The sequence below is a fragment of the Polypterus senegalus genome, chromosome 3, assembly GCF_016835505.1.
Source record: "Polypterus senegalus isolate Bchr_013 chromosome 3, ASM1683550v1, whole genome shotgun sequence".
Taxonomy (NCBI): Eukaryota; Metazoa; Chordata; class Cladistia; order Polypteriformes; family Polypteridae; genus Polypterus; species Polypterus senegalus.
Genome location: NC_053156.1, coordinates 305,402,232 through 305,420,833, shown reverse-complemented (window position 1 = coordinate 305,420,833; position 18,602 = coordinate 305,402,232). Strand labels below are relative to the sequence as shown.

Genomic DNA, 18,602 nt, shown 5'->3' with positions numbered 1-18,602 from the left:
CAGGGGGCCCCCAATGGTTCAATTAGCCCTACAAACAGAAACGCAGCCAGGAATTCCACTCGGGACCCCCGAAAAAGTAAGAAAGACGCACCACACCCTGTGCCACCACCAAACTTAAAAGACCTGCACGACTGAAAAAGAGCAAAAACAACAAAGAGTCGGGCACGATGGACCTGAACCAAAGAGCTGGCAGCAAAGCCCTCCATGTTGGACGCCTTGGCATCTCACGAGTTGGCATCTCGGAAAATGTGATCAGCGTCTGCACAGGAGAGCCGCTCAGGAGAGCCCGTTTATTCGACACACGTGGAGTGGAGGCGCTCCATCACATACCGAGACACTTTGTCACCGCAGCGGGCAAAATTGATAACAGCCACAAAAAAAATAAATGGGGGGGGGCACATTGGAAACAGGAATCTGTGCAACTCCTTGGAATGCCACGGTCTACGCCGGAGCAACACAGGAGGCAAACAAAAATACACACATAAATCATCATTCCTGGAACATTCCATCGCATCTTACAGCCTGCGTTTCAATCCCATTCATCACCAGCCACACATTCTAGGAATCCCACGTAAGTCTGCCTGGGCAGGGTCTGTGGTGGGCAAACCAAAGCCAGTCACGGACACTGGCACACGCACACACGCCAGGCCTTTGGGATGGGCAAGAAATAAAAAAAAAAGTGACAAACTCACAGAGCAAAAGAGAGGCCTGGGCCTGAACCAGCGTCCCTGCAGCAGGCTGTGACATAAAATGACAATGTGACGCACCATACTGGGGTGACAAACAACACAAAGTGGCCCACACAACTGAGAGAGAGAGTGAGAGAGAGAAAGTGGGGACCGAGTGACAAGCCAGTCGAGTCACAAAAGAGTCAAAGGACAGAAAGTGGAGGCCAAAGCAGAAGAGAAAACGGCTGCAGAGCGAAAGCAGGACAGGCAGGGGGCGCCACAAAGCTGGATGTGCGCTGGAGCTGACCGACCACACGGTGGAGAGAGAAAGGGGCGGGGCTTCTTAGAGGTACTATTGACAGGGGACAGGAGGCGCCAGAGAGCTAAAAAAGCATTACAACTCGCCGACAGAAAACAAGAATTCACACGAGTAAGAGCGGGAAAAGCTTCAAGTGCAGCATGAACATCACTGCAGACGGGGGGCGCTATATAGTTCAACATGCACTGGGATGGGCTGACAGTTCAATGGATTCAGCAGGAATGAGGGAGTCCATTAGAAGTGCAAAGCTGCTAAGACAGAAAAGGGGCGGGGCTCAATTAAAGGGGCGGGGCTTTAAAGACAACTACAGATAGGGGGCGCTAAAAAGCTATCTGTGCACTGGACTGGACTGACAGCTCAGCAGAGTCAGCATAGAGTAACCACAGAGCGCCATGCCTATGAGGTCAGACACGTAGCGCCCCAACATCACAAAACGCCCATCGCATGATCAGGGTTGTGGGAGACCTCAAAGGGCGTTTTGTGACTGACGTTGTGGGCATTGCCTGACCTACACAACAGATACTGCAGGCTGCAGTTAGAGCCATCTACCAGTAGGGGCAGATCAGAGCAGAGAGAGAGAGAGAAAAGGGGAGGAGCTTCAGCACGGGTTTAGCATCAGTACAGACAGGGGGCGCTGATCAGCATGAATTCAGCAGGAACAGAAGAGTCAGTTATAAAAGAATTAAGTAAAGAAAGAGCAGACGTAAATTTAAAATAAAGGGAAAAAAATTGTCAGGCTTCAGCAGGAGTCAAATGTCACAATAGGCAAGGGGGGGGGGTTGGGGGCACAGAGCTGGCTGGTTACCCATTACAAGTGACCAACAGTGCGGATAACTCAAAAGAAGAGAGAAAGTAATAAAAGAATTCAGTTAAGGAAGAACAGCTATGTTGAGTAAAGGGGAGGGGCTTCAAGTGCAGCACGAACATCACTGCAGGCGGGTGGGGGTGTTGGAGGGTGCTACAAACACACTGGAGTTAACGGACAGGCCAGCAAGAACAGTTTAGAGCGGGTCTAATAAAGAGGGAGGGGAAAGGGGCGGAGCTTGAGCGTACTACAGATATGGGCGGGGGAGTGGGGGCGGGCACAGAGCCGAATTTCATTAGAGCTCACCAACAGTCCGTCTTATAGGAAGTCCATGTGATAAAAGAAGAGGAGGCGCTTCAAGTGAACTTTCACTATATTTACAGGCGGGGGCGCTACAAGGCTGGCTATCCATTAGAAATGACTGACAGTCCAGGAGATGATAAAAATATATATATATATTGATATTAGTTAAGAAGAGGTCTAAAGAAAATGGAAGAAGCTTCAAGAACACTCTCTCCATCACTACAGGCAGGGGGCGTTACAGAGCCAAATATGCATTAGAGGAGACTGACAGTCATCGCGAGTACAGAAGGAACAGGAGAGCCGATCAGAAATACAAACGGAAGAGAAAGACATCTATAGGAGAAAGACAAGATGTTGGCACTGAAGCCTGATCTGAACGTTACTACAGGCAGGGGGCGCTACATGACTGAGTATCCAGTAGAAGTGACCGACCGACTGACCGTCTAACTAACTCCAAAAAAAGGAGACACAGTAAAAAAATCATTAACTAGAGGAGGAAAGGTGTAGGGGAAAGGGGCGGGGCTTTGAGTGCACTTTGACCCTCCCTATTGGCAGGGGGCGCTACAGAGCAGAATATGCACTGGAATTAATGGACAGCCCAGCACAGTCAGCAGGAGGAGCCTAACTGCAGCCTGTCATACCTGTGATGCCAGTCACGGGACGTCCACCGTGTCAGGTACAAAACGCCCCTCCATCTCAGTCCTGACATCAAGTGTGTGTCATTTGGTTTACTCAGCAGCTCCCATTACTCAGGTAATCGTCACCCACGCCCAACTCTTAACCGTAGTCCATCCACATGTACTCTGACCTCATCTTAACTGTTTATGCCACACGCCAACGGCACAAACCCCTGACCTTTACCACCCCATTATTGCTCAACGGACTGAAACTCTTGAGGTCTGCTAGGAGACTCTAGTGACCCACGACTGGCATTTTGTGACTAACTCTGTGACTGTCAGGTGACTCACTTCATGGGCATCGCAGGCTGCAGCTTCACTATTGGGGTCAGCACAGATCCCGCATGAAGAGCTCAGGGTACATCCAATGGGAAAAAGAGAAAAAAGGGGCGGAGCTTCAGCATGATTTTAGCATTACTGTAGACAGGGGGCGCTACAAGGCAGAATTTTATTACAACTGAACAGCAGGCCAGGTGATACAAAAAAATGAAATAAAGGAAGAGGGGATTAACAGAAACAGAGAAAACGAGAGCACTTTGAACAGTACGACAGACAGGGGGCGCTACAATGTGGGATACGCCTAAGAACGGATTGACAGTCCAGTGAACTCAAGAAAAAAGCGAGAGAAAGACAAAAAAAAAAAGAATACTGGAAAAAAACAACAGCGTAAAAGAAAAAGGTGGCACAATTGTAAAACTTCCTACAGGCAGGGGGCGCTAGAAAGCTGAACATGCACTGCAGACTGAAAGGCCAATGGCACCACCCGAGTCGAGGTGCAAGTGCAGCTAAAATCAAACTGACAGAGCAGGGGAGGGGCTTCAGTGGGGTCTTAGCATCACTTCAGACAGGGGGCGCTATAGATCTAGATAGCCAGAAGAATGCAATTCAGGTAGGGCAGGTTTTAAATTGGGGGGCGAGCATCAGTAGCAGCGAGCAAAGCAGGATATCCTTAAGAACTGATGGACAGCTTGGCAGACCAAGAAATACAGAAAAAAATCTAATAATCAAATACTGGGAAAAAAAAAAACAAGAAAAGGAGGTGGAGCTTCAGGTAGAGTTTTAAAACTGACTACAGACAGGGGGCGCTGCACAGTCGAATATACACTGCAGTTAATTGACAGTGAACTTAACACGAGCCCAGCAGAGTCCATTATGAAAGAGCTGAATTCAGAGAGTGGGATGTAAAAGCAGAATAAAGGAGAAGGGGGCTTATGGTTTGAAGGTTACTACACACAGGGGGCGCTACAGAACAGAATTGATACTGAAGTTGACTTAGCAACCCAGTGGAATCAACAGGAGTCCATTATAAGTGCAGGTCTAAACTGAAATGAGAAAAGGGGCGGAGCTTAACGTGGCTCTTAACGGCACTACAGGGGGCGGAGCTTCACTTGCAGCTTAACAACAGTACAGGCAGGGGGCGCTATAAAGCTAAATATGCACTGATGCGGACTAATCACCGTGAGGAGGAAAGACAGGCATTAGAGCAGTCCGAGGGGACAAGATGGTACAAGATGGTAAGGGGGTGGAGCTTCACGTGGCTCTTAACAGCACTACAGGCAGGGGGCGCTGCAAAGCCGAATTTGTACTGAAATTAAATAGCAGCCCAGTGCAGTCAACAGGAGTCCATAATAAGTGCAGGTCTAAACTGAAATGACAGAAAAGGGGTGGAGCTTCACTTGGCTCTTAACAGCACCACAGGCAGGGGGCGCTGCAAAGCCAAAAACCCACTAGAATGGTCAGACAGCTCACTGGAGTCAGTCAAACAGAGGATTAGCACGTCTAAAATTGTGACAGGGTACCCCTCATTGTTAACTGAATGATGGGGACCCCCCAACACCCCACCATTACAAACACAGAGTATCGTTTCCAGTGGATAATTAGACCCTTCACAAAAGTCATGACGGCACAAAAATGCAGAGGTGCCAACATTACAATACACAGTGCAAAAAATAAAAAACCAATGCAGGGCAAGAAAAGCTAAAGCGGCGGGCACTGGTGTGGTCACAAGAGTTGTGTCACGTCAGGCCAGGACAGACCACCAGACGTCTGAAATCCTAAAGCAGCTCAAATGTTCCACCGATGTCAGCCCGGCGTGCCAGTCTGTCACCTAAGGAATGGCTGAGTCACACCTGACAAATCTACCCTGAGGTGGCGACACCAAGGCCAGACGGTTCTGCGGGTGAGTGGAAGGGTGGGTCGGCGTTGGCAACGGACCACAAAGTCCCCAAAGCCCTGGCTGGACAGGCAGATGGACGGTGAGTCACCACACACTTACATTAAGGAGCCTTTGCTTAAAGCGCAGACATCGAAGGGGCAGCCATTTTAAATTAAATAGCAGAACATTTACCAGTTAGAAAAAAAATGCCCAGTTTAGACTGGAAGTTTGACTTCCACCATAAGTTTGTGTCACTTCGGAGGTTCTGTGATGTACGTCACCCTAAAAAAAAATAAAAATCCAACTTCTGCCTGCTTTATTAGAAATCGTGAACACAAACCCGGACGTCCCGTCATACACGACACACTGTGTGCCCTCGGGGACGTCACTCAGCCTGTCTGTGCGCCAACCCTCAACTCAGCATGCACTTGGATGTTTATGGAGCTCTAGGATGGCTCGTGTCACTCAGATCCAGAATTGGCCATCGAAGTTTCACCTGCTGACTTAATGGCCACCATTTTAGCTCCCCAGAGATGCTGAAGACCATGAGGGTCCTCAGAAGACCACATTGGTCGAGGCAGGACACACTTGTACAAACCTGTTTGTGGCACTGGATTCACAAAGTATTCAGACAAACACCCCCACAAGCCCCCAGCAACCCTAAAGTCACTTACTGCAAACCTGAATGTTAATGGATGGATTTGCCACCTTTGCCCGCCAGTCAACCCCCAATAACCCACCGGGACAAAATGAAGACCTGTTTAGGAGAGGCCTGCACATTTAGTTTTAAGCAGAAACTGAAAGAAGTACTCAGACCCTACACAGAAGCCCCACTCCCCCCTACCCCCTCCAGTTTTCAGTCATCGTGGGCTGATCTCTCCAAGCTTGGCACACCTGGGTTTGGGCAGTTGACCACACTCTTCCTCTCGAGCTCCGTCAGATTGTACAAGAAGTGCCACCTTCAGGCCGGTGTTTAAGTCTGGGCTTTGGGTGGGCACTCCGAGAAGTGTCCCAAAGCTCCCCCCATTGCTGTCCTGGCCGAGTGCTTCACGTCACCGAGCCATTGTCCCAGTCTGAGGTGGTCTGCACTCTGGAGCAGCTTCTCTTCAAGGACCACTCTGTGAATTTGGCTGCTTTCATCCTTCCCTCAGTTCTGACCAGTCTACCTGTCTCCATAGCTCAATGCTGCCACCGCCAGGGGTGACCACAGGAATGGCATTAGGCAGGTGATGGGCAGTGCCCGGTCTTCACCAGTCGTAGTGCTTGCAGTTCTGCCCAGAGACGTCCATTTAGGTCTCATCTGACCAGAGAGTCTTTTTTGCTTAAATTCAAGAGGGGCTTCTGTCAGATTGAGGGGGTGCTGCCGAGATGGCCGTCCTTCCGACAGCAGGGGACACTTCTGAGGCTCAGCTGGAGTGACCGTTGGCTTCTCGGTCACCTCTCTGACCACGGCCCCGCTTACCTGATTCCTCCGTATGGGAAGATGGCGGCCAACTCTAGGAAAAGTCCCGGTGGCTCCCAACTTCGTTCGCGTCACCGAGCTCCTGGGACCACTCAAGACCCCCCTGGCCTGATCTGCCATTTGATGGCGGAGGGTCTCCGGAGAGTCCGGACATGCAGAGTGAATTCTGGGACACGTGGGCCCCTCTCAGTGATGCCCACTCCATTCAGCTTGGCACCGGTGGACTCCAATCAGGCTCTCGAGAAGAATGAAAGGAAACAGGGTGCACCTGAGCCCCCGGCCAAGGCTCCGAACATTTCTAGGAATGGGGGGCTTCAGTTGGCTTTATTTATGGATTTTTAATAAATCTGCAGGCCTCTCTGAGAACACGTCGTTGACTTTGCCATGACGGGTTACTGAGAGAAGATCGATTGGCATAAATTGGGCAGGAGCCATTTATAATGAAAACGTACCCCAGGGGTCTCGGAATCCACTGTGTGGTCTTTAAGTAGCACAGAGCCCCCCGCACTCACACCTGACTGTCACAGACTTTTTCACGCAGAGCTGTACCGTCATCTTCCTCAATAAATAAATGGCCACAGCTAACGCATTTGTGTCATCTGATTCATTGGCTTCTCTTTATCGGGAAGTTTCAGGACTGGCATAAAAATCAGGTCACTTTTATGTAAAAGTGGAGGCAGCTTGTCACCTTCCTGGCACCACCGCAGATACATAAAGCCAGCGCTGGTCCTTTTCAGGGCTCTGCCAGGCATCCTGCTACCTCAGAGGATCTGCTCACTTTGGTCAGTCATGTGACTATGGCGGGTGTGTCCTGCTACTAGGCTCACCTGCCGCTGGCGCTCCTTTGAATGACGGAATGCCTACTCATACTGTTGGCGAGTCTGATCAGTGTGTATATGTCTATACAGATTGTGACACTGGGGGGCGCTCCGGCTCCCCAAACACCCAACACAAGCAGACTCGGGCACAACTATCAAAAGGCAAAGAGTCTTCCTCATAAGTGTTTCCCACCACAGCCACAACTCTAAGTAATACTCAAAGGCACCCTTACAACTCATTGCTTCCTTCTCTCTCTCCGTCTCTCTGGCACTGCCCCCTCCACTCCTCCTGGCAAGTGTCATCCTCTCCCTCCCGACGTTGGCATCTCCTTTTATCTAATCGCCCAGAGTGCTTCTGGTGGTATGACGCTGCAGCTCCCAAGCTCTTCCGGGTGAGGATGGAACCCTACAGAGCTGTCCCCTGGGACTACAATACCCAGCATGCCCTTGGGGGCACCCGAGTCTGGGCTTGCTCCCATCTAGCTTCCTGGGGGAGACAAAGCTGCCCCTCCCTGTCCTTCCACCTCACAACACTTAGATGTCAATTTATCCAAACTGCAGCCTGCCTGCCCTCCACATCCACGGCTTTCACATCTGAAAAAAAAAAATTAGCCATGCGCCAAGCACCAGGCTGAATCCACGCCAAAGGAAATGCACAGCTCCTACGTGGCAGCCAATTGCTGAGCCACCACACTGCTCTCCTCCAGGCTGATGGCCTTCCTCGCTCCCCGGTCCTACCTGATCACCAAGCTGGAAGACGCTATCTTTACACAACCTGCAGCTCTTAAAAGCAAAAACACAAAAGACTTTCACAAATAAGCCAGAAAACAAAGAAACTCCGACAAAGACAACGAAACAATCACTGACCAAAGAGCCAGTCAAAGGGAGGCCATCCATCCATCCATCTGTGGACACCTGGCTGGACTGCTGGCTCTAAACTCTCTGATCAGGTTATCTGGAGTAGCTCTGAGTATGGGAGGCTGTGACGGGCCCCTTGTTCTGGGGGGACTCCAGGGTCCCGGGAGGACACACCCAAGTCAGCAAGAGGTTAGCTGCAAGTGCGTCACTGCTTTATTTATAGCAAGCAACATCCAAAAAGGTGCTGTGTGTCCATCAATCAATCAATCAATCAATTAATAAATCAATAACAGATAAAACTGCAGTCAAACTATTAGAGGATTAAAAACAACAACTCTAAAAATTGAGATAAACCAGCCAATTGGCACAATCCAGATAAAACCAGATCGGCATTCCAACAGGTGGAGACATCGACTGCTAGGACCACCTCTCCCAGCTCCTGTGGGACACACACAGCCAGCCAGGCCACCTTCATCCCATATGCCAGAGCGGGGTGACCAGCTACACCATTCCGTAGGTGTGCCCATGGAGTGCCCGCTTGCCCTGTCATCTCCTCTCCTGCTGCTGCTGTGTCTGTCCACCTCCCCAGCTCTCCATCTTTTGTCTCAACTAATTATTTCGCCCCCCCCATTTCACCATGCAGGCCCCCTTTACCGCTCCGGCTGGGTACAGGTCTGCCCTGCGCTTTCTCCCGATGCCCACCTCGGAGTGGCACACATAAGCCAGCCTAGTGCCCACACACTCCAGGACACCACTCCACACATGCCACTCATCACACAAGGCCCTTAAAGTGTGGCAGCAATGAGTGGACCTTTAAAGGATGGCGAGCAGCCCCAGTGGGTCCCAGTGTGGTGCCCTTTAGTTCACTCCATGCAAATGCCTTAAATAGGGGAGGGGCCACAGCAGCAGATGGCCCCGCCCCTTGAGCTCAACATGGACTTGACATTCAAATAAAAAAGTAAGAAGTCAACCAAAAAAGTGAGACAACACAAGCAGAACGAATCCATTGTGATGCCAACGGGCGCGTCCAGTCCCCTAATCCCGACACCAACCCAGTCCATACAGCACAGTCCCCTCTCTAAGGCAGTCCTGCCACCTCCACTTCTCCTTACGAGTGCCAGCCATTGAGTGGCGGTGACTTTTAGTAGGAACCCAGAAGGAGTCCAGGTGCCCAGCGAGCTTCTTCCAGCACCACTTTGACGTGTGTGGCACAAGAGCTGCCAAAGAGGGCCCTGCAAGCGTCCGGGCATCCCCTGGCAGTGGCCATGGGCCCCAGCAGGGTCGAGTATCCATGCTCATGATCCGTGGCCTTGCCGGAAACCAAAGGGGGCTGCCCTGTGTTGGTCCGGGTGAGAAACAGATAGTTGGAGCTTCCCAGCCAGGTAAGGGTCCTGGTGGTCCACCACAATGTTAAAAATGAAAAACCTGCTGGGAATTGAACTGGCATCTCTAGAGTCATGAGGTGGCAGCACTGACCGCTGTGCCCTTCAAAAGCAATACAAGGAGTGTTGTAATAAAGGAGTGAAGTACAAGGGGGGCTTCATCACATTCCCAGTGCTAAGGATACCCTAAACATCCTGCCTCATTCGGTGGTGGTCCGGTTTACTTAAGAAGCAAACACAAGTCAGCTGTGCGCTGCCTGTCGGCCCCCCCACCCTGCGTGAGGCTTGCACCCTGTGCCCTGCCCTGCCTTTCCAGTGGCTACACAATCTGCCATGTTTATGTGTCTACTGGATGTTATAAGGTGGTCCTCAATTACGGCAGTTTACACGGAGACAAAGACGAGCCACACGAGGCCTCAGAATAAAGACGACGGCTCTAACGTAAACTCTGGGGGTCTTGAGTTTCACAGGCCCGGCCTGAAATGGAAAGCGGGCGCTGCGCGCACACACAGAGCCTCTCCTCTGGCACTCGCCATTAGCTTAATGATAGGTTGCTTGGTTCGCGCGCCGAGGGTGTGGCCTGCACGAGTTCAAAGCGAAACACGACGAGCAGCACAGATTTGAAGCTCCTCGCTAAATAAAGCACACAAATTGTATGTTTGGCCCCAGCGTCAGCTGGCTCCTTTGCATAAAGATAGAAAGGATGGCGCTGCGGCGGGAGTGCCAACTTCGGGATCCACACCAGGAAACGGCGGTCGGGCAGGCAGACCTCACAGAAATCGCTTCTCAGCAGTTCTGCTGCCGACCCGAGTGTCATGTGAGACGGCAAAAGGGCGCCATTAGCAGCGGCGAGAACGACGGAGAGTGCAACTTCTTCAGGGGGGCTGCGCCAATGGAGAGAGGGGGGCAACTCACGGGGGGACACCAAAAATGGTGACCATCGCTGTACTGCCGGCCTGCAGTTCTGAGGGGGCCGTCACACACTGGCTTTGTGTGTTGCGTGTACCCCAACTACCCACATGGGGGTCTCTCTCCGACTTGCCCCTCCCCCAAGACTCCTTCCATTTTTTTTTTCCTACAAAAGGTTTTTTTTGGGAGCTTTTCTTGTGTTCATAGGATGTCACACTGGGGGGCTGTCGAAAAGAAAAAAAAAGGGGGCCTGTTAAAACCACTCCTGGTGGGGTTTTTGGGCTGCAGAAGAAATCAACTGATGATGACGATGATGATGATGATGATAATGGATATTAGGGGTACAGAAAATGAAATGGAGACGACGTCACGTCGGTGGAGCCGTGAAAAAGACGAGGTACACGGGGGACTTTGGGGGTCAGTGTCCATCAATGAAATTAAAGACCACTGGACAGAAAACTGAGCCAGCGATACACACTGTGAAGGATACAATAAAAATAAAAAAAGAAATATGAAAGAAAATAAAACGAATTACAATATTCACACAGCCAATCAGTGTCCAGACCGGAGTCCATCATGGGGGATAAGAAAGGCGCTATATGAGAGAATATGATGGAATAGGCAAGAATGAAAGAAAAATAAAAGATGTGAAAGGCGCCATATTAGATAGACAGAGTGAAGGGCGCTATATAATAGACAGATAGACAGAGTGAAGGGCGCTATATAACAGATAGACAGAGTGAAGGGCGCTATATAACAGATAGATAGACAGAGTGAAGGGCGCTATATAACAGATAGATAGACAGAGTGAAGGGCGCTATATAATAGACAGACAGAGTGAAGGGCGCTATATAACAGATAGATAGACAGACAGATAGACAGAGTGAAGGGCGCTATATAACAAATACTGTACTCGCATCTTATTTCTCCCCCCAGTGCAGGGGCTGTGGGTGGGTAACGGCCTGGGGGCGGAGTGATAACAGCAGTGCCAGCAGGCCCCGCCCAACATGACATCAGCTTAATGTTTTTTTGCGACACCATAAAATAATTTCAAAATCACACAACAGAAGACAACAATGTATTGAGTAACAAAACAATATTTCAAATGCAGCATAAAGACCCCATGAATGACAAGTACGACGTGTGACGGGTGAATGCCAGCTGCCCGGCTCGTTTTCAGCTTCTCCTTCAACAACTGTGGTCAGAACATTCTGGAGCTTCCAAGCCTTGATACGCAGAAGTGAATGACGTCTGGAGTGATAGTGGAGACTCTGAAATTCCCTGACACTCACACACAAGACAGACAGACAGACACACAGAGGTGTTTGGAGGTTTTGCTGCTGGGGTGGTCAGCAGGCTCATTCACCCCTCTGCGGCAGGGAGGGTCAGTCGGCCCACTACATCGTGTCGACTTTATTGAGGGACCAAAGGACGACCAATTGGCGAAGACGGAGATGCCAGGGCGTCCGTTATTCATTTTACTTGACTTCAAGCCTGCAGCTGTTTAAGGGCCCGGGTGCCAACATTAATGCCCACTACTAAGGGCCGTGTGAAGAGCTTAACCAGAATGGCATAACACCACCACCACGTACAAAATGACTCACCTGTCAGCCACCGGCCTGGCGATCTCCTCAAAGATGTCCTCTTGTTTGGCCGCCTGATCAAAGACCTTCTGAAACCTGAAGAGATGAGAGGAGGAGAAGATGATGATGATGATGATGAAGATGATGATGATGATGAAGAAGTCAACAACATAACGTGGAGAATCTCATTTCAAACTCTCTCCCAAGTCTGGTGTACAAGGACATGAGGATGAGACCCCAATAGAGCCAGACGTTAAAGTGACCACCCAGGTGAAGGCAGCAAAAGACAAAACGGACTCCAACAGAGGACTGGTGGTCTGCTGGCGCCACACGCAAACGCAGGTGAGACACACACACACAAAACTGGAGACACAAAATCTGCAAATAAGTTTATATGGAGAATTGCAGGGACCAGGAAGGAAGGAAGGAAGGACAGGCATCTTAGCTGACATAAAGGACGGAGCATAGGAGGCCATAATGGAAGGAGCAGCTCACTCCCCCACACACCAGGTGGCAGTGTTCCTCACAGGTGGACCACTTGGCACGGCAGTTGGGAGTCTGGAAGACGCAGCCCTGTCAAGGTCTATGGGGACCACCAGAGGGCACTGCCAGGGGAGGACCATCCTGGGTCGTGTACAACCTGGAAGTGCTTCTGAGGACACGACTCCCAGGTCAACTTTAAGAGGAAGGCCACTGCCTCGCTTAGATGGCGTCAGCAGCGGATGACAGCGGGCAACACTCCACTGGGAGCGGAAGGGGAGCAGGAGCTTCATTGTGTTTCACCGTTTGGATTATCTGAACCCGTGACCGTGTTGGGTATTACAGGGTCTAGGATTAGGGGCTCAGTGGCGCCCCCAGCTGGTTACTGTATGGATATTACGTGTATGCGAACACACACACAGTGCAGGGCCTGGAAAAAGTGTTCACCCCCGATGTCTTCACGTTTTCTTATTAAGCAACCATGAATGTGGCAGGACCAGGACAAGGAGGCACCCACATAACACCTGGCTGGGGCAGATAGAAGGGCATCTCGCCAAGTGTCCAGCTCCGGCTCTCGCCACCAAATGCAGCCTAGCACCAAACTCAAATGGGAGGATGTTGGACTCCACAGGCCCAAAATGGAATGAAGGCTCTCAAAATAGCAAAAACAAAAATTGTGACCGCCTGTCAGACGCAGGGGACAAAAACAGGAACTCCACGGAAAAACTAAAATCGCCGAACCGCGGAGTCAGAAAACAAAACAAAAGGCTCCTCCTTACATGCTGGCTGGGCGGAGCCTAGAGCCCAGCTGCATTGTGAAGTGGCCCCGCCCCTTAAGGCTCCACAGGTAGGCGACAGGGCAGGACCCCGTGAGAGTGACCCCAAAAACTCAGCACAATAGACACAAGCGAGAGAGAGAGAGAGACGTGAATAGTAAAGGGCATCGCCATAGAAGAATACAATCCTTGTATTCTTGGGGCTTGTGTGACAGGGACACAATTAAAGTGACTTGAAGCAGCTGTGGACAACGAAACGCCTAAAACTCAAATCATTTGGAGGGTCTCCTCTGTGTAGCTTTGGCCATACGCTGCCACTTCATGCCTAAACAAATGACAGTGGGGTCAACCCTCCACTACGAGGTCCCCTTGGATGAAGGGGCACATCAAGGAAGCACAAGGCCAACATAAAATCAGGCAGTTAGGGAAAGCGAGGGTCTCTGTCTTACAATTTGGAGACCACTCAGCTCAGACACAGCTGGAGGCTAAGAATCCCAGTAAGACCGGCTGCTGTCCCTCCAGTCTGTACGTGACGTGACGTCACTCGTCACTTTGCTTCTGTAGGAATCTTACGAAATCGGTGACACGTGCCTAACAACGTACAGTAACCCTTCTCTTCTGCCTGCTTTGGCTTGGGACAGCTTGGCGAGGGTAACACAGGAGGGTGGCAGTTGTGGCATTTGGGACACACTGTTCAGGTCCCTGTAATAAAGAGTCTGGAAGTGAGAATGGGGTCACCAGCCACCAGAAAACACGTGGGGTCTTCTCGGAGAGCCCAAAGGCGTGCTGACCGGAGACCCAAGTACCAGTGACCAGCAGCCAGTGTGCCCACTAGAGGACTGGCAGGCCCTCGAGGATTTCACGCCCTTCACACATTCACGACGAGACATAAGCAGAATGAGGTGACTGACTGACTGAAGTGGTGGCCGTCACTCCCTCATTTGGCACAGACGTTCTGCTTGGCAGACCTGAAGGGGTTAAAACACGGCCCGCGGACAAAGACACGTCACGTAAAGCGGGAATGACAAGCACACGAAGCCCCCGGAGACGCTGGCCGAAGCGCCCGCTCACCTGAACCTGTAGCTCTCCCTTTTGTTGTTGATGAAGCCATCAGCCAAATCTCGAGGGACGAGGAACTCCAAGCTGGAGCTGCCAGGCTCTTCATTGTCTGCGGAGTAAACCTGTTAAAGGCGGGAGAGAGAAGCCATTAAGAATCGGAGCGGGGGGCACCATTAAAACTCCGGCCCCCCATTTAAAACGCACTTTCAACAACTCGCCTCCAAATGTTTGCCCCGAGTGACATTTTGCGTTTTTAAGATTTCATCTTTGAATGAACTTTTTATGTTGTTGCTATAAAAATGAAAGCCCACGTAGATTTGGCAGCACCCGCTTGTACCCAAGGTGGTCTCCACATCCCACATTTCCTTTGCTGCCTGTCAGCTCTGCCAGCCTGATGAAGTGACAGTCACAGACTTGGGGGTCCGACACGACACTTGAGGGGCTCGGCGTGCAGGTGGCGGTGGTCAGCCCAGTGCTAAACTTCTACATGTATGGCATTTGGCCACAAGAAGCCCACCTTTCCAGTGTGGAGTTCTACTGCAGCTTTAGGAAAGCCAGTCACTTCTGTAAAAAGTTCATGTGACAGTCACAGTCACCCGTGACAAACTTGTTCTGGAATTCTGGGATAGCAACTTGGGCTGAGGCCTTGCAAAGCACCTGATGAGACAAGCCCACCCAGTCACAGGGATGACCCTCTGGATGTTGGCGGAAAAGAGAAGAGCGGCAACAATCAGATGCCACAATTCAGCCCATTCCCTCCAGGGGGTGCCATCTTGGGGTACTGATGGCTACAGGCGCACTCCGCCATGGCGTAAAGAGGTTCATTTTCTGCCCGCCACCTTCAGCGTTTCGTCCCAACGTCCTTTCCTTCATCCCAGCTGGTAGCCACAGGAAGAGTCGCTCTGCTGTGACTTTATTGTGTTCTGCGTCTCGATTGATTTAATTGTACTTTGAGCATTTTATGGAGCTGAATTTCTCCTTGGGGATTCATAAAGAATGAGTCATCGAATCTCCCCAATTACTGCAATGGCAGTGCCTGGGACACGTGGACAGGTTACCTGGTGACAGAGCCCTGAAGAAACGAACCCGGGGTCACCCGCAAGGCAGCCGAGGACCGAGGAAGAGGAGGCTCATCTGAGAAAACTGCAAGTGAGAAGCAAAAGAAAAGACAGCCATGATAGCCCCTCAGGAGCGCAGTCGGACATCCCTGGCATTCGAAGGTCACTTCAGCTTCCCTGGCAGGGCGCAGCTCGTCACAGATGAGATGACAGTTCGCCGTTGGGCACACACTCACATGCCCACTGCTCAGTGCTGGGACAGCTTACAGGTTAGGGAGCGGAGACGAAGGCCAGGACAGAGTTGGACACACACATTGGCGGGCAGGCGTGCAAATGGTAAGCTGGCACCCGTCGTTCATCGATGCCAGATCTCCAGAGCTTGAGGGCAGAGCAGCAGTGCTTAGCTGTCATACCAATGGCATGGCGCGGCTCTGTCAAGTGACCCAACGATAAAATACCAAACCACACTTCCCTTAGAACTCCAGGAGGTCCACCAGCTGCTCCTCTCTACGTCTCCATTCACCCCCATTCGTCAACTGGGAGCTTCACCTGAAGTGGGGGTCCCAAAGAGGAAGGCTGTGTCGCGATTCAGCAGCATCGAGGGAGGAATGCGGTCCTGCGGTGGGCCGTCACTTGAAGGTCACTTATTAGTCGGCGCTCCTGTCCCAAAATGGCCAGTTCTCACGGGTCCCTTGCTGCGGGTGGAGCACCGTGATAGTTGGACCTTGAAGTACTGATTACTGTGCCAGCCCTGATGGTGACACGTTTGGGGTTCCATGGGCAGTTCTGCACCAAGGGGCACTGAATTGGATGCCACACCTGCTGCTTCCACTCGGCCCACATCTTCTGCTGGCGGTGGCACAGCAGTTTTAACTGCCATGAAGGCATTACCCGGGGGTCAAAGCTTATTGACAGTGCCGGCCCCCATTGCTTCACAGGGGTCTCCACCAATCGCGTGTCACCTGATGCTTTGTTGGATACCCCGACACCCAGATCATCAATGAGTGTCTGAGCTCCATGGGGGGCACACTTACATGATTAGTAAGATTTCTAAAGGTAAGTTGATCCATTTATATTTAACTTTTACACGTGGAGTTAACAGATTATTTCTTTTTAATTCCATTTGTTCATCCACAGTGTTCTGTAAGCGGTTCAAAACAGATTGGACTTCATCGATGCGTTATTACTTCTGTAAGTGGGTACAAACCTAAATCAAGCTTTTTTAGGGGGCGCAGGGCACAGCAGCTGACCTAAAAGCACCCGACATATCAATCTGCAGCACCTGCTTACTATTGAGGATTAATGGCGCCCTTCAAACAGAGGCACCATAAATAAAATGTACGACGATGACAATACTAAGACGTGCTCAGTACAGCCGAGACCACCAAACTTCGCTGGCCTGTCACTCACTCGCCCCCTCGTTGGTTAAGCGCAGTCTCTACAAATCCCAATTTTCAGGACAGGTTGGCGACTGTAAGAACAAGGGGCACTCGGAAGGAGCGGGGTCACACACCACTGGCCCGTAAAGCTAAATTTGAACCGGTATTTGGCTGTGGGCGGGGCGGCAGCTCACCACCACGCCGGCCTTCTGCGTTAGACGAGCACAGCGGGGTCAAAACAACACTTCAAACCGGCGAGTGCGGCCCTCTCTTCTACTCACCCCCAAGGGCTTCTTGGTAGGTTTAACCCGAGCGAATATCTGGATGGTCTGCTTAACCATGGCGTGCGTTTGCAGCGGCGCTCACTCCGGGTCGCCTCGTCGCCTTTTTGCCCTCCCTTGTGCGCTCCGTCCGTTTGTTTACTGCACGTTGCCAGGGCCAACCAGAAAGAAGCGCGCCTCCAAGTTGAACTTTCAAAGAAGCCCAGCCCATCGGGAGGGGAGGGGAAACGCGCAACGTCGAGCTACGAGAACCAATGAGCGACGGGAAAGCTTGTCCTCCGTTCCTAAAGGCAAGTGGGCGGGCTCGAGAAGGTGTAACGTCATTCAGTAAGCACCAATGAGCAGTGAGGAAGAGCAACTTCCTGCCTTCACCTCGTTAGGTTGTGTCAAAGTAAAAGAGTCGGTCGGAGTTGAGGACCGATGAAGGCGCACGAGGTAAATTCGCGATTTAAAAAAGTGGAGATTTGTGCGTTCGTGGACCAGAGATGGGCGAGCACCCCCGTTTGGGGCTGATTCGTGCATTGCGACCGCTACCGACTTCTCCACGCGTTTTGGAGTTCGTTAATAGACGGCTGCGTAGACGTTTGGTACGCGAGGGGCTCGAGTTCTGTGAAAATGAGAATAAGCGGGTGAGAGAAATGAATAAATGGAGGGAGGGATGGATGGAAGGAGTTTCGTTATAAAGTGCTGTCAAAGTCAGCTGTTTTTAAACGGCCAGCTGAACGAGATGTTTTTTATGGGACCAGGCTTCTTTTTGTGTGGATGTTAAGATGGGTAAAAAAACAATTAGAAACGCCAGCGGGTCTCAGCTTTCGACTTGTGTTGCTAAAATCACAATAAATAAGCGAGAATAACGGGAAAAAACGGAATAGTACGACATTAGGAAAACAAGAACAACTGGGAACTGAGATGGCATTCTGTTGTATTATGGATGGTGTTGTCATTCAGTCTACCGATCCCGCCTCCTTATAAGGGACCACCAATTCATTTTATGTGAATTTCACGTGCGTGTGTGCGCCACAGACAAATCACACAAACAGAGAACGAGTGCAGACTCCACATAGGGGGCCTGTCTGGACTGCCCTGAGGACAAGGCATCAATCACCGTGCCATTACAAATAGTCCGGCCGGCCGGCCTGCCATCCATTGTCAAACCCGCATATCCTGAGCAGGGGCGAGGGGCCATTACAGCCAGTGAACTGTACAACGTATCCTAGCCTTCCACAGACTACTTCAGAAGTCGGGAGGAAAGTTATAGTGAATGTAATATATGACGTAGCTAAAGATGTAAATGTAAGTAGACTTATTACTCTACTAACTCTGTTGTGACATTTTGTAGGTGTGACCCATAGGGGGAGCCATTGACCCCCTAAACACAGCGGCACCAATACCTTCATGCTGGTCATTTTCAAGCACACACGCCGTTCCCTTTTCTTTCTCTTCCTTCCTCTCCATCCACTCCTCCAGGTGAGTAACGTCACCTCACATCCACGTGGGGAGTCAGAGGACATCTTGAACACCCGGTGCCAGGGCATAGCCCTTGGGAAGCACTTGTGGGTCAGACAGAAGCGCCTTAAAGTAGTGAGAGCTTCATTTGGCAGCAGGTATCAGGGGCACTTCCTCCCTAAGG

General features: G+C 51.0%; 1 protein-coding gene across 2 annotated transcripts in view; it reads right to left on the bottom strand.

Moving 5' to 3' along the window:
- kif6 (kinesin family member 6) overlaps nucleotides 1–17,138 on the bottom strand; it is a 129,390-nt gene extending 112,252 nt beyond the window's left edge. Inside the window, exons 1-3 of one of the 2 annotated variants that reach the window (XR_005633145.1) lie at nucleotides 16,973–17,032; nucleotides 14,267–14,376; nucleotides 11,961–12,035 (exon numbers count right to left, since the gene is read on the bottom strand). Coding sequence is in view for 1 of the 2 variants with exons in the window: in XM_039749546.1 (XP_039605480.1) it covers nucleotides 11,961–12,035; nucleotides 14,267–14,376; nucleotides 16,973–17,032 (245 nt within the window). In the remaining variant the exon portion in view is untranslated. Of the gene's footprint in view, nucleotides 1–11,960; nucleotides 12,036–14,266; nucleotides 14,377–16,972 lie in introns of both variants that reach the window. The other variant, XM_039749546.1, reaches the window with a different exon arrangement.
- Between the last annotated feature and the right edge of the window lie 1,464 nt (nucleotides 17,139–18,602).